General features: G+C 37.9%; 1 protein-coding gene across 7 annotated transcripts in view; it reads left to right on the top strand.

Moving 5' to 3' along the window:
* LOC121823988 (uncharacterized) overlaps positions 1-21,065 on the top strand; it is a 62,957-nt gene extending 41,892 nt beyond the window's left edge. For 3 of the 7 annotated variants that reach the window (XM_076555196.1, XM_076555193.1, XM_076555195.1), the window contains exons 5-7: positions 4,158-4,267; positions 17,653-17,743; positions 20,764-21,065. In XM_076555196.1, coding sequence (XP_076411311.1) covers positions 4,158-4,267; positions 17,653-17,732 — 190 coding nt within the window. In that variant the 3' untranslated portion in view covers positions 17,733-17,743; positions 20,764-21,065. Of the gene's footprint in view, positions 1-4,157; positions 4,268-6,949; positions 6,970-13,535; positions 13,749-17,652; positions 17,744-18,276; positions 18,315-18,482; positions 18,597-20,763 lie in introns of those variants that run through there. The other 4 variants (XR_013046075.1, XM_076555194.1, XM_076555197.1 and 1 more) reach the window with 4 other exon arrangements.
* Positions 21,066-23,457: the final 2,392 nt, after the last annotated feature.

Below are 23,457 nucleotides of genomic sequence, written 5' to 3'. Positions count from 1 at the left end.
GGGATATGATTCAATGATTTGTTTTTAGTAAATAAACATAAATATATAGCTATCAGCATGACTGCTTGTAGACCATTTAAATCATTCTAAAATCTCTTATATCTCTTTGTGGTCACCCCTTCCCAGACCTACATCTAGGCTCTGTTCTGTTCTTTCTCCACTTAATTGCGTTTCTGGATGTTTTATACAAATATAATTAAGCAAAGTTTCCTTTGTATGGACTTCCTTCACTCATGATTATTCCTTTTGGTTCAGCCACATTGTGAATTACATTTTTAAATACTGAATGATATACTTTCTTGAATTGGTAATTAAAATTTTCAAATGCATTCATCACTTGATGGATGCCTGGGTTGTTTTTGATATTTAACTATTATTATTAATAATATACTATGAACATTACCCAACAAATGTTTTCATTGAATTGTTTTTATTTCTACTTTGTAAATTCGTGGAGATAGAGTTTGTGGCTAATATGGTAGATAAGTATACATGGTAAGTAAGAAGTGCTAACCATTTTTCAAAGTGGCTGTACTTTTTTACAGTCTCCTTAGTAATGCATGAATATACTGCTTTTTCAGCATCTGTGGCAACACTTATTGTTATATCTTTTGGTTTATAGTCACTATAGTGATTGAGTATATTCAAGATGGACAATATGGTTGTAAGGATTTGGTCCTTAATTATGTCATCAGCCTTTGCCAGCTTCCCAGCCTAAAAAGCCGGTGGGCGCTCTGTGGGCTCTCTGTCCCCTCTCCTCTCCGCTCCTTCCTCCCGTTGCCCCCCCCCTTGCTCCCACACTTCTGTGTCTCTCTGCCTCTCTCTTTCTCTCTCTTTCTCCCCTCTCCACTAAAGCTCGAAAAAGGTAACCATGGCTGTGATTCTTTTAATCAGCATGCTCCTCCACCGGCACAGGTGGCAACCAGCCACAAGGGGCAGTGCCACGGCATAACCAACAATGGTGACTATGTGACTTTGTGTAATGAGTACTATAAAGTAATTCATGCGTCCATCACCACATGTACTCTACAAAGGATAAACATTTATCTCTTGTGATTGAAATTCATTAACTTATTATTAAAAGCTGCACCCCAAGCCCATAACTCCTAGGTTTGGGGAACCATCATTTCATCTTCTGATTCTGTGATATTAAATTTTAAGGGTCTATATGTAAATGAGATCATATAGTGTTCTGCATATTCCCCACTTAGAATCATATCATCTAAGGTCATATATGTTTTCACACATGATGGGGTTCTGTGGCAAGCCACAGTAATAGGAACTGGAAGTCCAGCTATATATTATAAGCTATACCTTGACAAGACCAAGGGTTAATCGAGTGGGAAGCCATTTAGCAAGGACTATCTGGTGTTACACAGCTTAATATTCAGTTGTGCTTTACTATGAATTCCTTGTGCTCATAATTCTCCTAAAATGTGTACGTGTGTGTGACCCTCTGTTTCAAAGTACTTGGATAAAGTCATGTAGACAGAACCTTCTGCCTCTGAGTTCCTGGCTCCCCTTTAGCATTTGTTTTGGTTATCTGCCTTTTGCAAATATCCTCCCTAAGCTACTTCCTAATAGGGTCAACTCCAAACAAAGCCTTGAAAAGCAAGAGAGGAACAGATAGCTACCAGACTACCTGCTAGATGCCTGTAGCCCCCCAAACTAATATAAAATGTCCTTTTAGTGACAACCTGTCTCCCAGGCTAAGTGCCTGTCCCCTAGATGCATACACAGCTTTGTTTCTTGTGCAAATCAAGTTCAGGTCTTCCCCTCTTTCTCACCACCCCAAAGCAACTTCTTAGATCAAAGGGGTTCCTCCTCACCAGGTATTTCAAGCTATGATACAGATTGACTAGCTACCAGTACTCCTCCCCCGCCCTGTCAGGAAACTGGCAGCAGAGGAAAATAGTGACCCCTTTTAACTCTTAGTGACCTACAGATTTTCCCTCCCCCATCACCTGTAAGTTTATGGTTGAACACATTTGTGATAGACTTGTAATGCCTTCACCTAACCACAGTAAGGACATATTTCTAGCACGTAAATTCCTTTTCTGATTTATTCCAACTGCTATTTGACTCCAATCTTGTCTCTCCCCTTTTGGGTTGCAAGTAAAGTTGCCAGGAAGCTTCTGGTGGGGACCCTGCAATCTTGTGTTGTATACTCAACATGAGGTGTTGCTGCTTGAAAAAGGACATAGACCAGTCCCTGAGAGAATGAGGGGAGATTTTTGAATTGAGATAATTGGACAAAAGAGCTTCATGTGTCTGGATTCATTCCCATGCCTATGGTAGCATCCTTTCTGGGCCCCTGGGATAGTATAATAATAAGGCTGGACCTTTGTTGTTATACAAAAGGGTTCCCTAATTTTTATAGTTGAGAAATATTCTGTCATGTGTATATAACATTTTATTCATTCATTGACTTTAGTCTTTTAGTTATCTTCATATACTGGTTATTATAATTATGTCACAATGAATGTGGGAGAGTAGACATCTCTCTAAAATGCTTTCTTCTGGATTGTTTGATCCATATGGACTTTTTTGTTTCTCGTCTGAGGAACCTTCGTAATATTTTCCATGGTGACTACATAACTTTCCATTCTTCCTAACAGTTCAGAGAGTTCCAGTTTCTGTTTCTCCATCTGACACTGGTTAAATGCCCTGTCCCTTACCTATACTGCCACATCCATTCTTACATATCTCGAATATTAACTCATTGTGAAGCACACAGTTTGTAAATATTTTCTCCTTTCATAGCCTGCCCTTTCATTTTGTTGATCATTTCCTTTGATGTACAGAAGCTTTTTAAAATTTTCTCCTATTTTTGAGATTTATCTCTTCCATTTCCTTCCTACAAATCATTTCATATATGTAATGACTATGTCCTTAATTATGCCACCAGCCTGCGATAGCGTCCCAGCCTAAAAAGCGGGTGTGCCCTCTCTGTGCTCTCTTTCTGTGTTGCTTCTCCTTCTGTATTCTCTTTCCTCTGCGCGGTCTCTCTCTCTCTCTCTCTCTCTCTCTCTCTCTCTCTCTCTCTCTCTCTCTCTCTCTCTCCATTTCTCTCTCTCTCTCTCTCTCTCTCTCTCTCTCTCTCTCTCTCTCTGTCTCCCAATAAAGCTCTAGAAAGGTAGCCATGGCTCGATTCTTATGCCACTGCAGCATCCAGTAGTCGCTTAACCAACAATATATCCTTTCATTCCCATTCCCATTTTCAAATTAAAGACCATTTCATTGTTATATAATTGCATATATATACACATATATATATGTATATGTATATGTATATGTATATCTATCTATCTATCTATCTATCTATCTATCTATCTATCTATCTATCTATATATATCAATGGTATTAGTCAGTATAATGTTTCTCATACATATGTTTTCATGTCTGACCAGTTGCTAAAGAATAATGAATTGGTGTGTGCATCCCTGGAGAAAATTATTTCTCATACTCTCAGCATTCCTTAGTTGCCTATAGATCTTTGTGTAGGGTTGTTCACTTTGGCATGTCTATTTTTGACCTCATTCAGCTCATGTTCAGGTAGTCATGATAAGACTTTATGAGTGCAGCTTCTGGTATTACTAGGAGACACAGTCTCACAGAAAACTTCCTGATTTTCTGGCTCTTAAAATCTTTCTGCCCTTTCTTCTCTAATATTCCCTGAGCCTTATATGCAGGAATATTTTTTAGATGTATCCACTGGGACTGGGATCCACAACTCTGAATTTTGATTGGTTGTGGTTTTCTGTAACCATCTCTGTTTCAAAGAAGAATTTCTATGATAAGGGTTGTACTGGTTTAGAGCAAGTAAGTTCTCTTCCAAGCTCCATGAATTCTTTATTCCCAGGTAATTGAATTGGTTAGGTTTCTAGTACCAGACATGATTTTCCTCCTGTTCAGTGGGTCTTAAATACATTTAGAGAGCTGTGGTTACCCCCAAGGTATGTGTGCCTCTACTGGACCCATAGGGTTTTCATAGCATGTTGGTCATTGTTATGGTTCATATGTGTCTTTGCTGGGTATTCTTGTTGCCTCCTTCCTTTGGAAGATTTCATGGTGCCTTATAGTACCATGAAAGCTATCTCTCAATGGGGAGTCATTTAGGTCTGCTCCAAACTTTTTAATTTGATGTCATTCTACAGATGGATCTCCAACATGGGTGATGACTCAGAAAAGATGTGTTTCAGGAGCTCTCTGAACAGTTTGCAGGCAGCTGATTTATACAAGAAATCTCCTTTCTGCAGCTTGACTGGTGAGAAACTCTTCTTGCAATGGTTTATTTATTGATAAATATGGACAGGACCTTCCAGAATTTTTCAAGCTTTCACTTTCTCACACATGATTTCTATGTGTTATACAAACAAAGTGTTTGTGTCTTCAGCAATATAGTTTTATAATCCAATTCTGGTAGGCAACCAAGGTCAATGACCATGACCTATATACTTTGGTTAAGCCTTCCCTTGGCTCCCTTTTTCTCATTCCTATCAATCACTTTACTACCTGTTTGAACCCTCCTGTCTTCAATACTCTCCCAATATTTTATTTCATCTATATTCTACTGTGACCCTCCCAAATGCATCTCCACCAATAAAAGTTAATTTCCCCCCCCAGATTTCACATGTACTTCATGTTAAATATACAAACCAAGTGGTTTGAAGGTAGGACCCTCATAGGAGAAAAAAAAAATGTAGCAGTTGCCTTTTGGGGACTGGGTTTTCTCATAGAATATATATATTCAATTGATTTTACCTGCAAATTTCATAACTTCATTTTTTCTTTGTAGTCCAATCATATTTCATTTTTTCTAAACCCCATATTCATTATCCATTCATTAGTTGAGGGACATCTAGGTTAATTCCATTTTCTATTGTGAATAAAGTGGCAATAAGCATAGATGTACATGTATCTGTGTAGTTAGATATAAAGTCCTTTGAGTATTTCCCAGGAGTTTTACAGCTGGGCTACATGACAGATCTATTTCTATTTTTAGTTTGAGAATCCTCCTGAATTATTTCAGGGTGGCTGAACAGGTTTGTACTCTCACACAGTGTATAAGAGTCCCCTTTACCAGAATTCACACCAGCATTTTCTGTCATCTGTGTTTTTGATAATGGCCATTTTGACTAGAGTGAGACAGCGTGTTAATATAGTTTTCCTCTCCATTTTCTGATGGCTAAGAATGTTAGACACTTTTTAAAGTAATTACTGAATATTTGTATTTCATATTTTGACAATTAACTTTTGTTCATTTCCATAGTCATTTACAAGTTGGGTTTTTTTCCTTTGTGTTTAGTTTTTAAAGTTCTTTTTCTGTTCTAGCTTTGACTTCTCTGTCCGATATATAGTTGGCAATGATGTCATCCTATTCTTTCAGTTGCTTCACTGAATTGAACTTTACCTTTGCGTTGCAGAAGCCTTTTAATTCATGATTCCATTTGTCAATGTTGGTCTTACTTCCTGTGCCATCAGAGTCTTATTTCAAATACTGGAGGAAACATGGGGAAAAGGGAACCCTCATTTACTGTTAATGGGATTGCAAACTGGTGGAGTCACTATGGAAATCAGTATGGAGAATTCTCCAGATGCTAAAATTAGATCTATCATATGACCCTCTTATAGCACTCCTTGGTAACACAAACAATAACAGGTTCAGCCTATATTGTTTTCTTCCAGGTCCCGTGGAAGAGTCTAAGAACCAGCTGAGGATTCTAATCTGAGGGCTATCAAATGAATCTAAGCACACTGAGTTCTATAGTCCATTCACTTTATTCTTCTCAGTCAATTCTATCTACACAGTTTCTTTTCTATTCTCATACTTAGCTCCTCTCAGTCCCTCCTGCTCTCAGTCCCTTCTGCTGTTCTCTTATGTCTATCTAGTTCTTTCCATCTCTGTCATCATCTTTATTCTTCTCAATCAAATTCTCTTCTGCTGTGAGGGAACCAGTATATATAAGCAGTAATTCTTTGGCAAAGCAATGGAAGGCTTGAAGTTTTCAGGGTCTCAGAGAGAGGTGATAAGGATCCATGCATAGAGCAATAATTGTCAGCTTCCAATTACAACCCAAAAGGGGGAGTGACTGAAGGGAAGTTTTCTGGTAGAATCAACTAAAGGTTAAGATCAATTAGGGAATTTCTGTGCTCAAAGTATAATCTAGAAATGGCTAGGTAGAATGTTAGGGGTAAATAAGTCACAAGAAAGTAAACTGTCTTTGGCGTTGCTTTTCCTGCTCGTTCAGGCTGCAACTCCTTTCTGATAGGGAGGGGGACACATGCTAGGTGGCTAAGGAACCTATGTCAGAGCATGTAGTATTTGATTAGTAAAAGCACTTTCACTCAGAGTAATTGCTGAGGAGAAAATCTAGGAATAGCACCTGACTGAGAAGGAATTAAAACTTAATTCGCATAAGAAAGAAGCTAGGCACCCACTGCCTTAACTCAGTAACTAGCAAATGGCTAAAACATTATCCCAGGAATGTGAGCAGTAAATCTCTTAAATTAGGGTCTTGTGTAAATAACCCCGGGCTGATGGTAAGGAGTTGAGGATTTAATTGTTAGTGGTTCTTTTCTCCATCTGTGGGTGAGATGAGCTAATGTTTATCTATGTGCAGTTTTGTCTTTGGAAAAAGGGTATCTTTGCTGAAATACTTTTGTCTGGAGAATGGCCCTGGCCAGATATATGTTAATGAAAAATAAACACAGTTGGGGGACAGTTATCCAATTACCCCAAATGTATAGGGAAAGGTGTGCCCAAGATTGAGATGCAATCATAAGATTACATGTACATATAACATGGAAATGCACGGTAAATGAGGAGAATCATAACTGTTATTGTGCAAGAAGTTCACAACAAGACACAGCCAGTTCATTCAAAAGGCAGTAATTCCATAACGCCTTGAACGATGGTTTCCTCTAACAGAACCCTTTGTTCTGATAGGTTGACCTTCTGAACTCTAGTTGTCACTGCTGTATACTCCATGGACTTTTGCTACCACTGGCTCTCAATACCTTGGTACATTCCCTAAAGGACTGAAAATCATTCTGCAAAAATATATGCTCAGCCATGTTCATTTCTGCTCTATTCACAATAGCTAGGAAATGGAAACAACCTAATGTTTTACAGCTGAAGAATGAATGGAAAAGGAAAATGTGGTACATATACACTATGGAATATTATAGTGGTAAAGAAAAATGAAATCATGTACTTTGCAGGCAAATGGATAAAACTGGAAATTATCATATTGAATGCTGCCTTAAATACCTTATTCTGTATTCAACTCCCTTATATACCCCAAACCCAGAAAGACAAATGTTGCATGTTCTCTCTGATTGGAGGCTCCTAGTTCCAAACCTTCAGATATGAGGACATAGTTTGTAGTAACTACTGAAAAAAGGGAAATAAAATTCAACCATTGCTAAGATAGGGGTTTTTGGTAACAAAAGAGAAGGAAATAGCAGGATACAATCACTGTGATCAGGGAAGTGAGAAATGGAGTGTGCTCCTAAAGGAGCAGTAGGGAGTTAGAAACAGAAGAAGGTAGAAAGGGGATGAAGGATAATAGCAGGATACAAGTAATCTGATCGGGGGGAAAACAGTAAATGAAGGGATCCATTAGTGAAGGGAGAGGGGTATAAATACAGGGTAAGGAGGGAGGTGGGTAAAATAACAATAAGGATGGCTGAAGAAGCCATAAAGAACCATACTATTAATATTTACCTAAAAAAATAGAAGGCCCTTCATTTTATATATGTATATAATATGTATAAGTATTATGTTTAATATCTAGATATTGTAACTATTCTTTTGGTAGTCTTTCAGATAGCTCTGGTCAACAGTTCAAATATAGATTGCTGTTGCTAACAATTCATATGTATATATATATATATATGTGTGTTTTGGGCCAGAGCTATCTGAGAGACTCCTACAACATTCAGCCTATTTCTATTGTCTTTGGTTACCTGCTAGAGCTGGAAGGTAAGTCTCTATTGCTGAAGAAACCATGCACTGTAACTAGAGATTTCCTGCCTTGCCCACAGTCAGGACAAATCTTTGTCATCCGCCAGTCCCACAGCTGCTCAGACCCAACCAAGTAAACACAGAGACTTATATTGCTTACAAACTGTATGGCCATGGCAGGCTTCTTGCTAACTGTTTTTATAGCTTAAATTAATCCATTTCCATAAATCTATACCTTGCTACGTGACTCGTGGTTTACCGGCAGCATCTTCACATGCTGCTTGTCATGGCGGGGGCTGGCAATGACTCCTTCTGCCTTCCTGTTCTTTCTTTTCTCCTCTCTGTTAGTCCTGCCTATACTTTCTGCCTAGCCACTGGCCAATCAGTGTTTTATTTATTGACCAATCAGAGCAATTTGACATACAGACCATCCCACAGCACTTCCCCTTTTCTTTCTTTCTTTCTCTCTTTCTTTCTTTCTTTCTTTCTTTCTTTCTTTCTTTCTTTCTTTCTTTCTTTCTTTCTTTCTTTCTTTTAAAGAGGAAGGTTTTAACTTTTACACATCTTCTATAGTGTATATGTACCATGTTATGGAGTAGTCCATGAGGGTGTGTCATCTGAGCCAGTTGCCTTGAAATGGTTCTGGATGTTGGATCATCTGGGCCTTAGTGTCATCAGAGACCTTTCAGGGGGTTTTGGCTGGTCAAACCTAATGTATCTTAATCTGGAACAAATCCATAGCCTCTGGCTTTCTGTGGAAACAAAAGCAGAGCCTCCATTCCAAAGCAACATATCCTTACATCCAAATTTTGAAGTCAAGGTACCTTTAAAATATACATTTTGGCATAACTCAACAGCTTTTGCAATCAAATGTTTTTCTTCAGTTACGAATATCAAAGAGAACATAATCCAGATTCTCTGTGTGGTAGACATCTTTACGTGGCTTATTTTTTATATTACCTTGAGCCTATTGCTTTAAACTGCAGCCTTCTAAGCCTGAAATGGCACTGGTGCTGTGGCTGCTGGCTCTACCCACTTCAGCTTCCCAACATGGCAGTGGTACGTTTTCCACCAGCTCTGGGAGCCATCAACTCTCAGAAATAGTGGGTCTATGCTTCTATCAAAGCAGCATGTAGCCCAGAAACCTCTTTTTTTGTTTTGTACTAGCAAAGGCTAAATCAGCTTAATGTGCCACTTGCAGAGGCCTCATTCCTGCCAAACTGCAGGTCGAGCACACATGCCAGAAACCTGCCATAGTAGCTCAAACACACAGGCTGCCACTAACTTGAGAGAAACAACTAGGAACTGTTTTTTAGCTCCGTTTTAGATTTTTTTTTTTCCCTCAGGTCTTAGGTGGAAACTCTTGCCAACACGTTGGGCACCATTTGTAACTAGAGTTTTTCTGCCTTGCTCCCAGTCAGGACAAATCTTTGTCATCTGCCAGTCCCACAGCTGCTCAGACCCAAACAAGTAAACACAGAGACTTATATTGCTTACAAACTGTATGGCCGTGGCAGGCTTCTTGCTAACTGTTCTTATAGATTAAATTAATCCATTTCCATAAATCTATACCTTGCTACGTGACTCGTGGCTTACCGGCAGCATCTTCAGATGCTGCTTGTCATGTCAGGGGCTGGCAATGACTCCTTCTGCCTTCCTGTTCTTTCTTTTCTCCTCTCTGTTAGTCCCACCTATACTTCCTGCCTAGCCACTGGCCCATCAGTATTTTATTTATTGACCAATCAGAATAATTTGACATACAGACCATCCCACAGCAATGCACTTCAGAAATAGGTCCCAGAGACCCCTGAGTTGTAACTGACATGAATGCCCCTTGTCTTAGTTAGGGTTTATATTGTTGTGAAGAGACATCATTACCACAGCATCTTTTAAAAGGAAAAACATTTATTTAGGGTGGCTTACTTTTTTAGAGGTTTAGTCCATTATCATCATGGTGCACCATTTTGGAGTTCAGGCAGACATGGTGCTCAAGAAGTAGCTGAATGTCCTACATCTTGACTTGTAGGCAAGAGGAAGTGGTCTGTCTCACTTTGTGTGACTTGGGCATATATGAGGCATCTAAGCCTCCTCTACTGTGACACACTTCCTCCAACAAGATCATACCTCCTCCAACAAGGCCACAGCTCCTAATAGTGCCATTTCCTTTGGGGGAGCATTTTTTTAAACCACGGAACCCCTTATCAGGACTAGCTTTCATGGTAGCAGAAGACAATATGCAAAGTTCCACAGGAGGGAAGCAACCAACAGTCCCACTCAGCTATGACGCCTATGACCCATTCCAATGACCTTCATGGTATGATAAGCCTTATGTGTAGTAGTGGCACACAGACTTTGGCAGTAACCAAATGCTTTTCACTTGTATTTAAGACCTATATATTAGAAAGAATACCATATCTGGTACTGGTACATGACTTCACTAGCTAAATACTCAGTGCTAGTGAAATCATGGTTTTTGGAGAAGAATCTACAACTACTAATTTGCTAAACCATCATAATTCCTAACACCATTCTATAAACATTGATTCTTTATCACCCAGAAGTATAGTCTTCACTCCTCATCAAAGAAACTTCTCTTTGAAAAATCAGAGACCATTACAGAAAACCATAACCAGTCAAATGCAGGGTTTTGGAGTCCAATCCCAATGGATATATCTATCAAATGCTCCCACACCTAAGACTCAAGGAACATGTGGAAGAGGAGGCAGAAAGAATGTAAGAGTCAGAGGATCAGAGAGTTTGCTGTGCCATTATGTCTCTTAATAACATCAGAATCTCTACTTGTAAAATCTCACCAACATGACTGCTCAGATGTGAGCTGAAGGGTGACACTTATTAACATGCCAAACTGGACAGGGAAAAGCCCACAAGGCCTCAACCCTTCACATTGAACTACAGGCAACCAAGTAAAGCTCAGAGTTGGAGAGGTAGAATTCCCCAGGGAAGAGCACACCAACCAATTGGTTGTTTAGTGCCCAATGATCAGTCTTGAAAACATACATATCTATAACATTATTTGTATTTAGGAATACGTGGTGTGTGTGAGTGTGTGTTTGTGTCCAAATACATATATGTATTCAATAGTAATGAAAATTGAGACAATGAATTTGAAGGGAAGTATGGAAAGTCATATGAGAAAGTTTGGAAGGAGGAAAAGGACTGAAGAAATATTATAATTAATATCTCAAAAATAAAGAGAAAATAAGTTTGATGTGGTGGGGCACGCCTTTAATCCCCACACTCAGGAGGCAGATGCAGGTGGATCTCTGTGAGTTTGAGGTTAGCTTGGTCTTCAAGGTTGTGTTACACAGAGAATCCCTGTTTTGAAAAACCAAAAATAAATAAAAAAATAAAAATAAAAACAACAAGCCCTTTACTTGTGTCTCTAAGTTGAATTTTATTCTTTATCTTTAAAGATATCTATTTCAGGATATTGGGCATGATGTTGAGTTCCTTGATCCATTTGGAATTGAGTTTTGTACAACATGAGAGATAAGGATCTCACTTCTCACTTTTTCTGCATATTGAAAATCAGGTTCCTTTTTTTTTTTTTTTTCCCATTGAGCTGCTTCTCTTGTTAGAAACAAGTGAGGTATACTGAGTGGAAAAGTGCATTTGGTATCTCTGCCCCTACTCTGGCAATGATGCCCCCAGTACAGCCCAAAGAAAAGCCAGAACAAAAAAGTGAAGCCCTCTCCCTGGCCCCAGTCAACATTTTGCTTGCCATTCAGTCAACATTTTTAGTTTAATTCAAGGAAACCATGCTAAATCTCCTCAGAGCCAGTTGTCTATAGCCCTGCCTTCACTTTGCAGCAGGACAAAATAGTCTTCTCTGGTTCTGGGGCAGGCAGACCAGGCCATAGGAGACACTAGTTCCCTTTCCTGACCTGAGAGTCTCTAATTTTAGTCCAATGTTTATTAACTTCAATTCAATGTTCATTTTGTCATCTTTTACAAAGATCAGGTAGCTGTTCCTGTTGGACTTATATTTGATTTCTCTGTTTCTGTAATTTATTTATGTATTTATTTTTTGTGCCAGTCCATGCTGTTTTTATTACTCTGGTTATGTATTATGATATCAAACCAGGTATAGTGATACCTTCTGCAGTATACTTTTTGTTTAGAACCACCTTGGCTACCTTTGGGTTTTTTTGTGTTTTGTTTTTATGTCTGTGAAAAAAGGTCCTTCTATTTTAACTAAGATTGTATTGGAACTTTGCCAACTATTTATCTGAGAAAGAATTATCAAATAGCATGTACAAAGAACTTAAAAAAACTAAACATCAAGAGAAAAAAATAACCCATGGAACTGAAGAGAACATTCTCAAAAGAAGATACACAAATGTCTAGTAAAAAAACAGTTCACTTAAAAAAGTGTTCAACATCCTTAGCCATGAAGGAAAGCCTGATGAAAAGAAGTATATTCAGAGACCATAGCATCACACTCAGATGTGATGCCTACATTAAGAATACAAATGAGGAGTTCGGTGGGGTGTTAGGGAAGTTGTCAGGAATCCCCAAGAATGACCCCAGCCTGGGCTACTAGCAATAGTGGAGAGGGTTCCTGAACTGAACTGAACTGGCTTGCCCCAGAGATCAGATCAGTGAATACCCTAACTGTCATCACAGAACTTTTCTCCAATGACTGATGGAAGCAGATGCAGAGATTCACAGCCAGTCACTAGACAGAGTTCCAAGAGTCCAGTCAAAGAGAGAGAGGAGGGATTCTATGAGCAAGTGCATCAGGATCATGATAGGGAAACATGCAGGGATGACCAAACCAAACTAGAGGGAACTCATGACAGTTGAATCAATGGCTATGGAGCCAACATGGGACTGGACTAGGCCCTTTGCATGGTGAGACAGTTGTGTAGCTTGATCTGCTTGGGAGGACCCTTGATGGTAGGATCAGAATCCATCTCTAGTGCATGACTAGGCTTTGTGGAGCCCACTACCTATGATGGGATACCTCGTGCAGCCTTGAGGCAGGGGGAAGGGCTTGGACTTGCCTTTACTGAATGTGCCTCCCCATGGGAGGCCTTGCCTTCTTGTGGGAGGGAGTGGGGGATGGGCTGGGAGGGGGAGGCTAGAGGGACAGGAGGAAGGAAGAGGGAGATATTTGGTGTGTAAAATGAATGAAAAAATTTTCTTAATAAAAAAAGTATACAAATGATAACCAATGCAGGGGACAAGGAAACTTTATATACTGGGTGAGATTGTAGACTACTTTAGACACTGAGATGTAAAGTCAGTTTTCTTTAAGAGCGTTGTCATTACTGGGTCCACTGTGCTCTAGTGAAACACAAGTGTCTGAACTTATGGGTAGCACAAATGGGACTTGGTGGGTGAAAGACAACAATTGGACACAAAGTTTGGTGGATAGGGACAGGATGGATCTAGAAAGAGTTGGGGGAGGAGTGAATATGGGCAAAACACATATGAAATTCTCAGAGAACTAATTAAAAAAAGGAAAGACAACTCAACAACCTAGAAATGGATCTCCTACTTCTCCAAATAAATAACCAATGGTCTTTGTATACTACTACAGAGGCACCTGCTTATCCATTCAGGAGGAATGGAACTACCCTGGATGCCTGTCAATAATGAGTGGATAAAGAAGATAAATAAGGAAATTGGATATTGCTCAGATGTAAAGGAGCAGAAATGATGAAATTTGCAGGCAAATGGATGCATGTGGAAATAACTGTACTAAGTGATGCACCTCAGGCCTGTCAATACAAACAAAGCATATTCTCTCTAAGATGTGGATCTTGGCTTCAAACCTTTCATTTTGTGTGTTTAACTTGGAGCACAAGTGGAAGCCAGGAAAAAAAATTAGGTTATCATATGTGATCCATGAATAGAAACAGGAGTCAACATCGGTTGCTGTACTGTGTTTTTTTCTGTGAGTAGCATTTGAAAGGGACACCGTCCTCATAGTCTTGCAAACAGATCAGCTATTTCATAACTTCACTTAAATCTACAATTATCTGATAAAAATGGTGAAATATAAAAAAAAATCAATGATTCCCAGTTAAGCCTACAATGCCTCTAGCACAGAGAAATTCTGAGAATTCAGTGGCAAGAGGCCCATATCTGATGACAGTTCCCCAACTCTTTTCTGTGATTTTGGTTTCCTTGAAGCCCTTGTTTGGGAGCTTTTCTCTATTTTGAGATCTATTATGAATCTGTGGTATTTTGTTATCTTCATAGTTCTGCATTTATGAAAACAAATTTTCTCCAACCTCCTCTGTAGATGTAACCAACCGTCTTATTAAATAAGAAACACAGAACCAATGTAAAAGAGAAAGCCAAGAGATCAGAGCTCAGAGCTAAAATCTCACCCTTCCTCCTGCGGTGGTCCTAGCTTCCCGAAAAAGAGCTATTTCCTGTGTGTCTGTCTTTTCATAGTATTTTGTTCTGCCTTCTCATTGGTTGTAAACCCAAACACGTGACTGCCTCGTCACTGTCTGTATGTACAGCCCTCTAGGTCTTAAAGGCGTATGTCTCCAATGCTGGCTGTATCCCTGAACACACAGAGATCTATGGGATTAAAGGCATCCGCCGCCGCCGCCGCCGCCACCACCACCACCACCACCACCACGCTCTGTCTATGGCTCTAATAGCTCTGACCCCCCGGGGCAACTTTATTTATTAACATACAATTAAAATCACATTTCAGCACAATTAGAATACCACCACACTCCTCTGAAGGGGGTCTTTGAAAATTATCTGATACTTTTGCTTGAGTAATTTTAAACCCTCCAGGAGGAACACCTGTATCTCTTTATCTTGGACCACCAGTGTTATGCAAATCAAGCTCACAAGTGAATTAAAGAACTCTTTTTTAGGATCTCTATGACTGGGAAAGAGGACAACAGAGTTGCCCTTCTCCATACCTGTTAACCTCTGTCTTCACTACCTTCTCTGAGGTATGTCTTACTGAAATCTACTCCAGTAGCCATGGAATATAATATTGGTCCTAGAAATGACAATTCTCTTTTTCCCAAAGAAGGCACTGAGATTCTAAAGTAGGTAGAGACCTCTGGGCTTAGGGACAATATGGGCGAGGGGTCCTCCCTAAGTGTCTTACACCTCCTCTCACACATCCAGGAGGCCTCTGTTCTTGCATTCTTTTCTATTGCAAAAGAGGATCAGGGCAGGTGAGAGCAAATAGTCCATCTTCATGAGGACTCTAGGTGATTAGAGCGGTTCTTTTGCCAGCACTAAACTTCAGGGAGAGAGTGCAGATAACACCGTACAAGCCATAGAAACAATAGCATTAATTCATAGACATTTCTTTGCTCTGTCATCCAAGGGGACCTGTAACTGATACCCAGCAACAAACACATGTCACTACTGGATCTTAAAATACTCTTTCAATCGAAATAAAAGGCTTTTGAAAATTGACTGTTTCAAGGCTTGGGTAAGAAATAATAAAAAATATTTGGTGGGGGTTCCTTGTAAGGTCATAGAAGAAAGTGCTCAAATACAGTAACGGAGCCTTAGAAGGACATAGATGTCAACTGAAAAGGATCTTGTGTAATTTGCAATAGAAAAATTCAAATAACAATTGTAATCATTTCCATTCACTAAGTGAATAAAAGAACACTTGACACACACAATCTAAAATATATGGAGCAAATATTTTTTCCTTTCTCAAACAACTTGACAAAGCCCAAAATATATATTGATTTGTTTTATTTTACTGTTGAGGATTGAACTACTCTTGGTATAGAACCAACATCCTCAGAAACTAAGAGAAACAAACACCCCAAATGAGATAGACTCTACAAGAATTCTGAAACTTTCCTGATGCTTTATTTTATTTTTTAATTTTTTTTATTCATTTTACATACCAACCACAGATTCCCTTCTTATCATTCTTCCCACTCCCCCTACTGTCTCCCCCCCATCCCCTCCTCCAAAAGGGTAAGATCTCCTATGGGGGCTCAGCTAAGCCTGGTATATTCAACTGAGGCTGGACCAAGGCGCTCCGTGATGTATCAAGGGTGAACAAAGTGTCTGACATTTTAAGCAAAAGGACAATGCTAGAAAATTGTTTTTAAATTTTTCATTTTTTTAAATTCTTATGGATTATCTCTCCAGTAACAGGGAGAAAAAAGAAAAGTGCAATTTCTCATATTGCAAGAGGAATAATTCTACCCTTATGAAAAATTGGCATAATTGTCTATAGAAAATACAATGGAATGCACAATTTATTTTAGAATTTCTAAGATGCGTGTGTCAAGGAAACAAAAGAGAAGATCAGTGCCCTAATATTACTGATATGCTCTATATGTATGTATATTAGACAGTTGTAGCAAAACTAAAAGTTTAGAGCTATTTGTAGTAGAGTCTTGTATTATGCATTGTACTATTCAACCAGGAATGAAATAATGATAAATCTGACAAAGGATATTAAATTTACACGGAACACTAGAACTTGATTTAAGATACAATATTATTCATATGCAAATTCTCCTTCATGGGAATAAAACAATCCCCATTAGAATACTAACAATGGCTTCTATAGGAGATATTAACAAACATATTCTAAAATTCACATGGTGGCAAGGCACCTCGATTTTCCACATGGATTTTGAAAAAAAGATAAAGGGAACAAATTGATTTAGAGTTCTGAGACCATCTATTTTCAAGATTTACTACACACTACAGTAATCAAGACATTGACTATGGGCTGCAAGACATTTAGATCAATGGAAATCAGTAAAGAATAAGATTGCTATCATTTGAATGAATATGTACAAGAGATTTTGACAAAATCAAAATAGTAATTCACTAAGGAATGGAAAAATAGTGCTTGAACCTTTTAGTACCCTTGTCTTTAAAGCTGATTTTTTATTTGTGCAATATGCAAAAATTAATTAAAAAAGTATCTTAGAACTAAGTATAAAACTTCAAGAAGTTTTAGCAAAAGCCTTTGTGATGTTTAAAGATTTTTGATGCAGTTCAAATGTTTGGCAAGAGTGAACAAGTTGATATGTTGGACTTTAGTTAAAAATTTGTAATTTGGTAGAAACTTAAAAGTGAAATATGTAACTGCAATGAGCTAACCATGCCATACCTCTAAGTTGCTGAAGAGGAGGCATAAATACAACAGTTTTATACGAGACTTAAAATCATTTGGTTTGTGAAGCTGCAACCGGAAAACAACCTGAAAATACATCCTTAGGTGAATGGATGCATACATTTTGGTGTATCTATGAACATGAGCTAGCAATTCATAACAAAGAGGAATGAACTGTCCACATAAACCTCAAAATAACTACTACTAATTAAAGAAAGTGATACAAAATGTAGTATATTTTAATATGTTGGGATAGACAGCTGATCCGTTATTGGTTGAGGATGTCGTGCTATCTTTTCTCTGATCATTATATTTTTGTGCAATTACATATGTTCTTTATATATATGTCATTTCCTTTGTAACAAACAGTGCTCAACTTTCTGTCTAAGCAGTCTTTATCTTCTTAAAGTGTTCAATAAGACTGATCTAAATTATTATTTCCAACTGTGGTGCACAGTTTCTTTCCTGTTATAGGCTGTATAGAAGTAGCCTTGTGCTACCATTTTATCATCTAGTGCTAACTTGTAAGATTTGTCTTAATAATTGCTGTCTGAATTCGTTTATTTTCTCCTAGTCTCATCGCAAGTTGATATCAGACCAAATGGCTTTCTTTATAGTGATCAAGTTTATCTTATTAATCATGTTGGTGCTTAACACTTTCTAAAGTAAGTATTTATTTCTTTGTCCTTGAAAAGTCTTTGATCATTCAGTAACTGCAATAATTGGGCCATGCTAGAGGTGAAGAGCCCCCAGGGAATGATAGAGAGGATCCTGAGGATGATTTTTTTCTTAATGTAAGACATTTCATGGAAAAAACATGGGCCCCTTTTAAAAAGTACCAAATTAGATTGGATGTAAGGAATTTCCTCGAGGTCCTGCTTTAAGGCTGAAGACCTTCATGATAGTCACTGCTTGCTTTCAACTTCAACTTTCTCATCTGCAGAGTAAGAAAATGATCTGTTTTGATAGAGTCATCCTAGAATTATACAGGTTACTATCTTAGGGTTTCTGATATCAGTCAGATTTATAGCAGGCATTCAAACTTTTGTATAATGAAATTTAATCACTTCTCTTTTGTGTGTTTATGTATTCTAGGATCATAGGGAATCAAGGGTGTAATTAAATGCCACAGTTTAATTTTAAAAGCCCAACAGTCATTATTATTATTGTTATAGTTTCCTCTCTGTTCTGATTGCAGCTACGCACTCAAAAATTAAGTATGATGAGAGATGTAAGGTGAGCTTTCATTTGGATGAGTAAAAACTTCATGCTTCATAGTGTATTTTATAGTACCAAAAAGATTAACACAAGATATGTTGATTTAAAACAAACAACAAAACCCCTTGACATTTCTATTTGTGATGACGTCAGAGTGCCTGATTGTCTCTGTCTGTGCTGTATTAGGTATGAGGTCATGTGGAGAAGACTAGTTGGACCTAGCTCAGTGAGATTGAAGAAATATGTAATATGTGATGAGATGTTCAGAAAATGGGGAGTATATGAACTATAGATAACATGGTAAGAGTGGTATGGATTTTGATGAAATAGAAAAGTCTTGTAACCTGAAGCACAAAGAGTAAAAAAGATTCTAGGTCAAGATGGTGGGGTGACAAATGGAAGCTAGGAATATTTAGTCTACTAGGCCAGAAAGATTAGGATGTTAATCTTCAAGAAAAAGATGAATGTTTTTACATGGATCCAATGCAACTTTTGAGACCCATTAGAAGTGTCTAAAACCAGATACTTATACAGAGAAATTGCACAATAGTCCTGTCAAAGATAATGGTAGCTCAGAGTATAATAGGGGAAATGAAAGTAAAAACATATGAATTGAACTAGTGGTGTGGCTACTTTTATGAATTAATCAATAAGGAATTATTATGGAGTATAGTATGTGTTTCAGGAGTTATTTTAATATTCAAATTCTGATGTTCAAAACAGAATTTCCAGACTTCCAAATCTAAAAGCAACTCAGATAAATTTTATACATCAGGATATTCATGCATGTGGGAGATGAAATCTTCTATTTCTGTCATTATTGTTTTTATTTTTTTAAAAAATATCTCTGATTTTTATAGACTGACTGTGCTGGTGGAGATTCAAGAATAGATTGTAGCAAAGATTACTTACCTCTTTGTAGATCAGATGGCAAAACCTATAATAATTATTTAGCTTTTTGCAATGAAGCAAGGTAAAAATGAACAAGCAAACAAACAAAAATCCTTTATATTTTTATTATATTATATTTCATATTACTCTTCTTAAATATTGTTACCTTATTTAATAATTCCAGGAAAACCAATATTGACAATAATGTAATTCATTGAAATAATATGGGATTTGAATGTTATTTATGTGTAAGGAAATCACCACTCAGAAGGGTTTCATGGTGGAATATCTTTAGAATTATTCTCACTGATCAAGACATATAGACATCCAATAAGCCCATAAAAACCATAGTCCCTGATCAATTACTTTACCACAAGACAATTTTGTCCTTCATTTGAATTTCAACAAAATAGTATCTATTACAAATATATGCATCTATAAATGTATACATACATACACACATAAACACACACACACACACACACACACACACACAAACTGGTTTTTCAAGGCAGGGTTTCTCTGTGTAGCCCTGGCTGTCCGGAACCTCAGTCTGTAGACCAGACTGGCCTTGAAATCAGAGATCCATCTGCCTTTGCCTCTGCCTCCTAAGTGCTTGGGTTAAAGGCATTCTCCATCTCCACCCAGTTTATATTTTGTTATTTCTCTCTGGATGGAACATTTATTTATTCTTTCAACATGTTTGCTGTTTTGGTCACAGGTCATTGAGGAACAATAAAGTAACTGAAGGAAGAATGAATCAGTAATAAATCAGGAATATATCTTCATTCTTCCACTTTTTAACTTAAGCTTAACATCGTGCATTTGTTTGATCATAAAATAAGCAATGGACTGTGTCTTAATGAAAAACCTACTAAACCATTCCAGTTAAAGTTCAACAACAGAATAAACAGTTTTCCTTCTTGTAGAAATGATCCAAAACCGTAATGTGAATGAAAACATGATGAGAGGAAGGAGATATGATACAAGAGGGAGAAACCAAGGGAATTGCATTCAGCAGAAGGTTCCCCATAACAGAGAAGTTATTAGTAGACAGATCACAGGGCCAACGAACAATATCAGAGGATTAGTCTCTGGTTCCAAAGATAGCGTCAAAAGGGACACTTCTCTAGAGAGCTGGGCATTGGAAAATATACAGAATCTGGCTAGATGGTTAGTCAACCTCTGAAGCATAGCTCATGAAGGCTTGGCTGAACACACAGGTCCAAGGGGAAAATTTGTGCTGCTAGTGAGACATAGGTAACAAAATGAGGATCAAGCCAGTAGAGTGGGTCAAAAGCTATTCTTTAGATGACAGGTAGGCAATGATGTCAACTCACTCTAAGATGATAAGGCTGCTTCAGGTCACGTCTGTTTTTATAGAAGCACATTGAACTAGTCTGCAGAAAAGAAGGGTGAGCTGGAAAGTGTGGGACCAAGACAAGGCCTGGCTTTAGAAAAGAGATCCCACAATGCTTAGTGCATCACACAAAAAGTCTTACTTTGAGGAACCCTGGTGGGTTTCATATAAGATTTCTAATATAATGACCTAACTGTTTTTTTTTTTTCTTTTTAGGATCCAAAATGGCAGACTTAAATTCAGACATTATTTTCAATACTGATTCTATGAAATGGCTTTAGAAAGGCAGCGAATCCTCTTGTTCTTTCTGTTTTGCTAATATGATTTGAGAAGTTTCCATCACTGTTTTTTATACCAGAGGTTTTGGAAACTCAGCCCACGCAAGACATGATTTGTTTCTGAATTCACAAAATAATTATTTCTTAGTTGAGTTGTTCTTAGCAAATTTCTTGTTTTGAAAATACTAATAATTTCCTTTGACAAAGACAATTTGATGAATAAAAAAAATCAAAATGCTACATGTTTTGTGGATTCCCTCTCCCAGTTGCTTTGAGATCTATACATTGTTGAAGGTACTTCCTAGATACTTAAATGATTAGTTTGCCACGATGAGAAGCAGCCCTTGTACAGCGCTTTTGAAAGAATACTGATGCTGGCAGATCACTTATACGTTCAGGCACATTGTAGTTGATCAGTACATTATGTGAAGAAGTGGTGTAAGGACAGACTGAAACTGCAGTATGCTAAAGTTCCGTCTCAAGTTAGATCACTCAAGGAACCCTTGAAGCACATACTCTTGCCCCATTGAAATGTCACTTCTTGCCTCCCATTGTATTCTTTGATTTTTCTGAGAGATGCTACAAAGAGAATGATTTGACATCTTCTTAAAAGGCCTTTTTGCTCATTTATTTGCTTTCCTTTTTATTTATTTTTAGGAAGGCATAGAAATCCTTATTTTATAAATTCTACTTTCAAAACTACAGCCTTTATGCTTTTTTGTTTTTGCTTTATAACAGAAGTGTGAGTTAAACATAATTAAGAAGATTTTTTTTTTTTTTTTTTTTTTTTTTTTTTTTTTTTTTTTTGGTTTTTTCGAGACAGGGTTTCTCTGTGTAGCTTTGCGCCTTTCCTGGAGCTCACTTGGTAGATCAGGCTGGCCTCGAACTCACAGAGATCCACCTGGCTCTGCCTCCCGAGTGCTGGGATTAAAGGCGTGCGCCACCACCGCCCGGCAATTAAGAAGATTTTTAACAAGAAACAGACATTTAAATATTAAATAACTAAAATCTGCTAACTAATAAATTATTAATCAGAAAACTTATTTTATGAGATTAAAGAACAGAGAGGCTGCCTAATATGCAGTTCATAACTTTAACTCAAATGCATTGACTCCAGTGGGGAAATGTGCAAGAATATGCATTCAATTTCATTGACTGGATAGAACAATTAGAAACCAACCATACATAGACTCAATCATAGATACTTTAATGGAGGTCATTTTGAATTTTACTCATTTACATAAACATGTCAATGATCTGTTCCATTTTATGCACACAGATGTTGCATAGCATAGACTTATTCTATATTATAATCTAGACACGACTTCAATCCAAATTTTGGATGCATTCTATATATATGCAGAAGTCAAGATCCCAAATAAACACAAGCATTACACCCATTGACTTTTACTTTTTATGATTTGGATTCCACTTAGATGGACCTAGAGTAGATTTTATTTAATGCCTTAGTTTTTTTTTTTTTTTTTTTAAATTTTTCATTTTACAAACCAACCACAGTTCCCCCTCCTTCCCCTTCTCATGCTCCTCACCCACTTCCCCCCATCCATTCTCCAGAGAGGGTAAGGCCTCCCTTGGGGAGTCAACATGCTCTACCGACTGAGCATGCCGTTTACCTATGCTTTATACTTCTCTGGATTTTAGTATGTGTTTCTTGCTTGATATTGTTTGCATTGGTTGTAGTTACATCTTATCTAGGTCATTATCCCTCATTATTTCTGGACAATATTTGATAACCATTCCTTTGTATATAGTCTTGTATTAGTTTAGAACCTTCTTATTTAGACAAAAAGGGGGAGATGTAGTGGGTAGCCATTCCAGCTTGGATCTGGAAGTTCCAACCCCCATTGAGACTCTGGCAACTGTCACGCCTAAGAGTCAGGGCGAGGGGAGGCGCCTGGGGACCCGAGAGCTGGATGGGCCAGCACTCTCTCTATGCACTCTCTCGGTGCCGGGACGCGGACCGGTGAAAGGTGGATTGTGCAGAGCTCCGGAGAACACCGCTGGATTGCAATACACCTTCCCCAGACCCTGTGACCTACCCATTACTTAATTTGTGAGTTACGCCATTAAATAAATATCCTTTTAACTATGTGGAGTGGCCAAAATAATTTCTCCAATAGATATGGGTCTTATCAGAGTCATATGACAGACTACACAAAAACAAGTTTTTTTTTGCACAATGCTCTAACTAAATACAAAGCTCCATCTCATCTTTTGCTTTTTTTTTTTTTTTTTTTTTTTTTGGTTTTTCGAGACAGGGTTTCTCTGCATAGCTTTGCGCCTTTCCTGAAGCTCACTTGGTAGCCCAGGCTGGCCTCGAACTCACAGAGATCCGCCTGGCTCTGCCTCCCGAGTGCTGGGATTAAAGGCGTGCGCCACCACCGCCCGGCCCTGCTTTTAGAAAAAAAATAGAAAGTTTGAGGTAAACTTAAAGGTAGAAATATGGATTAGAAGTTTCTTTTTTCCCCCCAAGATGTTTTACTACACATGGTCTGTTGATTAAAATTATGGGTGTATTTTCTATTTCTGTAAAATATCATTTGGATTTTTCAATTAGTTCATTTATCAGTTAATATAATATGTATACTTTAATAAACAATATTATATGTCT

This window comes from Peromyscus maniculatus, chromosome 19, assembly GCF_049852395.1.
Source record: "Peromyscus maniculatus bairdii isolate BWxNUB_F1_BW_parent chromosome 19, HU_Pman_BW_mat_3.1, whole genome shotgun sequence".
NCBI lineage: Eukaryota > Metazoa > Chordata > Mammalia > Rodentia > Cricetidae > Peromyscus > Peromyscus maniculatus.
Note: the sequence above shows the minus strand (reverse complement) of the source record. Positions and strands in the feature narration are given on the sequence as shown.